Raw genomic sequence first — 5,467 nt, 5'->3', positions numbered from 1 at the left:
ATTAGAAAAAAAAATGCGGCTAACTACATGGGTCATAAGTTTTTTATTTTTTATAAAAAAACTATCTACTCTTAAACATTATGACCTTTTTTACAATCACCTGCGAACGATTTACAATCGATTGTAAGAGTTCGTTTTTGTAATTATTGATAATTTGCGGCTAATTACATACTGCTGATTGTTTCTCCATCATACTCCCACTCCGCTCTATATGGGATGTTTTCTTTCGTCACGATTTCCTGGAATTATCGACACTCTCGCGTTTGCTGATCTTTCCGAATTATCGACACTCTCGGGCTCGCGCTCTGCCTTATCTGTACCCACGCCCTCCGAAAATTAGCGACACTCTTGCCCTCGCGACCTGTTTGATTCACAGGTACACCCGCAAAATTAGTTCGGCTCGGGCGGCCAGACAATTTCGCGGTTGAAGGTTCGCCATTGACGTTAGCAATCTCCCCTATAATCTCTTCCACGTACATACATACACGTTTACTTTGGTTGGCCGGTCAATTCAAACTTTTTTCTTTTCAATTGAGAAAGTGTCATGGCCCGCATCTTTAGGGCACCTCTCCTCGGCCTATTCTGAACTTTATAAAAGTATCAGAAGAGGGATGCGGTTGGCAAAAATTTTATTGAACAATTCCCCCTATAACATTGCCAGATCATATTGACGCTGAGAAGTGCGGTTGAATTTCAACTTTCCTACCTCACTTACTTCACAATGTTACATTAATTATCATATGTATTTTTTTTAACAGATTGGATTATGTTATCTCTATATCTCTACAACAATGTTATAAATTATAAACTGCGAAGTGTACGCCAAATTGGGGCTAATTAATGCCATTGGAAAAGTAGATATAATGGGACCGCTGTACGATGTGAAAATTTAATAGTACATTTCACGCCTAGGACAGAAAAAGGGAATCTGACGAATGCGACTTTATAGTCCGAGTGGGAGACGAAGAATATAACGCGCATGAGTCAGAATCACTTTTTCCGCCGTGGCTATGATGGTATTTTATGTCATTGTAGCCGAAAACGCGTTTTTATCCGAGCGAAGCGAGGTTAGAAACGCGTTTTACCGGCCGCTATGACATAAAATTGTTTTCATGGCCCTAAAGTTCCGGCCCCTAGGTGAGGTATAATACACGTAGGCATTGCAAAGCCAAAAGCAGGGGAGCCATAGAGCGGCGGTCACTCTCACCTTCCCCTCAGCTTCTTGTCGTCCCCACTATGCAGCTGTGAGGCACAGGTGGAATTTTGTTTAAAACCGTAAACCAATTCAAAATAGCAGGAAAACGTGTAATAGTATATTTCCGGACTGTTGACCAACCACACGAGTGAAAAAACTCCATTCCAACAGCCCAGACAGTATTTCTCCGTAGTCATTTCCAAGTTCTTGAAGTACCAATTTCCAGACGAGAAGTCGTGAGAAGCAGGACGGAAAAATATATTTTTTTATATAAGAAATTAACAAAAAAAACCAGAACATGAGAATTATTGCTATTCATTGTTTTATTTACTCCCTGTTTTCAGCGGAATCCTCTGCTGTAAGCGCGAACTTTCGTGAATTGCTAAATTTTTTGAGAATTAAAAATTAATACCTTTTTCTGTGAATTATCTCTAGAATTATTCAGATCAAAGATCATTGCGACGTTCGCACCCCCACGCTACATGTTCAGAAAACTGCAGTTCCCAGGGCCTGCGTTTGGAAAAATTTGGTTATAGCCACGCCGGGGAAAACATATCACCCTTCCCACCCTTCCTCACATCATTCTTATATCAATCTTGCATGTGGGGAGGGATGATCGGTTTCCCACTGCTAGGCCTAAAAATAACTATTCCATTCTGATTTTCAAGTGTTCGGAACTGAAAAGTATGTAATACTGATTCCCAGCAATAGAATCGTAAAGAATAGAAAGCAACTATATTATTTATCATAAATGTGTCTTTCTGTATTGAAATTTACAATTATGTGATGAACGCAAATATAAACTATATTAGCTTAACCTGTTGGATTAAAAAAAATTACGGCGCGGGTACAAATCGATATAGGGCACTATTTAGAACTAACAACGAGCTCTGCAGCCCTTGAGGCAGATGTCTCTGCAACCAGGCACCCTTGTATTGCTCAATGAGCGCCAGCATTTTGTTAGCAATATCAGTCCTGAATGTCGGGGGTAGATTATTGATTCCTAAGTTAATGACTGCAAGTCCCATGTTGCTATTAGGATTCAATCCAACTCCAATGAGAGTTCTACCAATCTTACAAGCAGTTAGCATAAGATCAGCTGTAAGCTGTAATTCTTGAATCTCCATTGATCCAAACTTTGATGTCACATTAGCTTCATAAAGTCCATGAGTTACACGTTTAATCTGCTTTGTCATTCTAGCGAAAAGATCAGCACTCAAAAATTCTAAATTCACATTATCAGGATCAGTTAAAAGTCTATAAAGAGTAGATCCTCTGTTATCAGGAATTTGCCGAAGATCATTGCAGTCTTGATTCTTCGACAGCGTTAATACTAGCGTATCCAATCGGCCGAGTTCTAAAATTGCATTTCCCACTTTATTTTCGATATCATGGAAGACGTGAATGTTCAATATATTAGTTAGAAAGGTTTGATACTTCCCATCTGTACTAACTTCAGCATCGAAAGTGTCATTAAGACCTAGCTCGACATCAGAGTTGGGATTCCACGTCAATCCAGCTCCAACCAAATACCCCAGCCATGAGAAAGGATGAGGAGTAAGATGATGACTGCCCGACCAATGAGCGACAACGACTCCAATAGAGTTTTGTTCCAATGCCGTTTTAATTGCATTTCTGGTATTAGCAAAGGTAGATGCTGGGCATCCAGCAAGAGAATTGTAACTAGCGGTGCCTGAGCTGGGAAGAACATTGCCTCCGGCTATCTTGAACGCTTCTGTCCACTCGGAAAAATCGTAATCAGCTTGAAATCCATATTCCACAAGAATTACATTACTGGGAATACTTTTAAATTCCGATTTTGAATGTAATCCATTCGAACAGAGTAGAAGTGTTGTATCGGAGTTGAGGTCCAAGATATGCCACAACTCTTGGAGACATGAGTAAGATTTGAATACCTCTGACATGTCAGTTTCAACAGTTTCATTAATGCTGAGGCTGTAATCTAAGTTATCTGCTTGCACTAACAGACTCGCCAGTCGTGGACCGACGTGGACATATCCTAAACTGGGAAATGTTGCTAGTACCTCCTGGAAGACTGGCCACATTTGATTAAGGTGACGTTGGCTAATATTCTGGTCTACGTCGAGGGCCGGGATCATATCTATATGACGATCTCTGCAGTAACGATCCAATGTTACCATCTCCAGTCTAGAATAGCATAATTGCCAGTCGCAACTAGGATTGAGCCTCGAGTAAAGATGTAAATGAGAGATTTTAAATGAAGACCAAAGATCTATCGTGTACAGGAGGTATTCCAATGTTGGAGTTCGTCCCCTAGGGGAGATGTCGAAGAGAATTCCTCTATGTTTGAAGCGTGGTTCGTCTTTAATAAGCACTGGCTGTATCTCACAAATGTCTGGACTTTCGATATTCTTGCTGAGGCGTAGAATTTGCACAAGAGTGCAGACTGCATAATGAAGGCCTGGCAAACTGCCAGCGCTTACTTTTATGGAGCTTTGGGATATATGGAGCTGGTAGCCCTCTGCTACATTGAATAGTTTCTTGTTTACGATACACTCAATTCTGTTATCTCCCATACAACGGCCTGACCCGGGCTGAACCTCGCCAACCTTCACATCGTGACCTAGCTCCAGTAAGTGAGCTCGAGAGACCTCCCAGACATCTAAAATGTCATGAATCGACTCGCCGCCTTGGATTATTGAAATGAATAGTTCTTTTCCAGCGATGAACGAAGCAGAATGGTTGGAAAGATCAAGAATGGTCCTTGGCTGTGGCCATATCTCACCCCAGATTGGGTTTTTGGATTTGTTAAGGGGGATAGAGTCTTCGGTAGTCGGCTCGTGATTGAGTTCGCAGAGTGGTTCAGTAGACTTGGTTGACTCAATCGAAATTTGACTGATGTTTGAGACAAGACTTGTTTGGGTAAAGTTACTGGTATCGGGATGGGATATTTCTGGGCTAGAAATATCCTCCGGTTTTTGTGAAATTGAATTTGTGACAAAACGCTGCATCAAGTTGTTTATCAAAGCTTTGCTGCGTGAGAGGTCATAGGCTGTTTTCCCACTGAACATTCTGTAAAATTCATAAGAGAATGGCTTGATTACTTCATAATATAAGACGAATGGACGTTACAAGTAGAAGTCACTCGGGAATCTGAATAAAACCATAGAATGTATTTCGGCGACTCTTACTCAGATTTTCGGATATATGTTAAAATAAACTTTTGAAGCTCCAATTTTCATATGGCCTCGTCAAAAATTCAGTTATAATCAGATCAGAAAATTGAGACGTTCGATCGATGTTGCTTAATTATAATGCTTATATGAGATATTAAACAGTGATGAGGGTTCCAAACACTAGAGTCGGGTTAATTTCTGTTAATAACGGTGTAAATTATGGCAGTTGTGAATGCAAACATTGAGATAAACGTGAAACTGTCAGAAATCTACGGTATCAACGAAAACCAGAGAGTGCTAGTCAAGTCCTTACATGATCAAGGGTTTAAACCAGGGCTGGGCAACTTCTGCTCTGAGAGCAAGTCGTGCTCTATTAGCGCATAACAAAGGGTAGACGAAAACCCATTGTATCAGGTGATGGGCCTTTATGACTTGGACATTCTCCTCCGCTGAAATCAACCGAAGTGGGGATAACCCTTAAGAAAAGGAAAAGAGGAGTAATGCAGCTGACAAGAAGAAAACGCGGGAAAATGAGTCAAAGATTGCAAATTTGAAAGTTTCGTTTCCATGACGTTTTTATTGGTTTTGGAAGCGGCGGCTACAAATAAAATATGAAAAGGAAAAGGGGGAAAAGGGAAAAGAACGGAAAGAGCGATTCTTCGTCATGAAAGCCAGTAAAAAAAATATTTCCTAATACTGCTGTCTTTTTCGAATGAAAAATTGATATTTATATTTCAAATTGATGGAAAGTTGAAAATTGCCGCTCGATCGCATGGTCGCTCTCTGCCGACATCAGCCGAACCAAGGCCCAAGGAGGGAAAAAAATTGTAGTAGAGCAGGTAGGTTCGTTACGCAGATCAAGCACCTCTTCTAGCTGTCACTACCGAAGCTCGCGAGTCACGTGAACCCGATAAGTCATATATATATATATGTATGTGAATTGAGCACTTTGGTGACAGTAACGGAAAATTCCAGCACATGGTAAATGGAGCACTGGTCAGTTTGATGACGGTCATCAAAGTAACCACCCGTGTGAAATGGACCATGTGAGGGAGTTGGCCCACTGCAAATTTGACACCACCCAGGCAACCCCTCCAAAGTGCCGTAAACGGAA

At 41.0% G+C, this 5,467-nt stretch overlaps 2 protein-coding genes across 3 annotated transcripts in view; one reads left to right on the top strand and one right to left on the bottom strand.

The window, feature by feature from the left end:
- LOC105271019 (uncharacterized) overlaps positions 1–5,467 on the top strand; it is a 45,188-nt gene that overhangs the window by 7,825 nt on the left and 31,896 nt on the right. The window lies entirely within an intron of this gene.
- The window catches only part of LOC105271018 (uncharacterized), a 38,318-nt gene continuing 34,784 nt past the window's right edge, over positions 1,934–5,467 (bottom strand). The window contains exons 6-7 of one of the 2 annotated variants that reach the window (XM_011312314.1): positions 2,637–4,249; positions 1,934–2,552 (exon numbers count right to left, since the gene is read on the bottom strand). In XM_011312314.1, coding sequence (XP_011310616.1) covers positions 2,032–2,552; positions 2,637–4,249 — 2,134 coding nt within the window. In that variant the 3' untranslated portion in view covers positions 1,934–2,031. Of the gene's footprint in view, positions 4,250–5,467 lie in introns of both variants that reach the window. The other variant, XM_011312313.1, reaches the window with a different exon arrangement.

Source organism: Fopius arisanus, unplaced genomic scaffold (assembly GCF_000806365.1).
Source record: "Fopius arisanus strain USDA-PBARC FA_bdor unplaced genomic scaffold, ASM80636v1 scaffold00099, whole genome shotgun sequence".
NCBI lineage: Eukaryota > Metazoa > Arthropoda > Insecta > Hymenoptera > Braconidae > Fopius > Fopius arisanus.
Note: the sequence above shows the minus strand (reverse complement) of the source record. Positions and strands in the feature narration are given on the sequence as shown.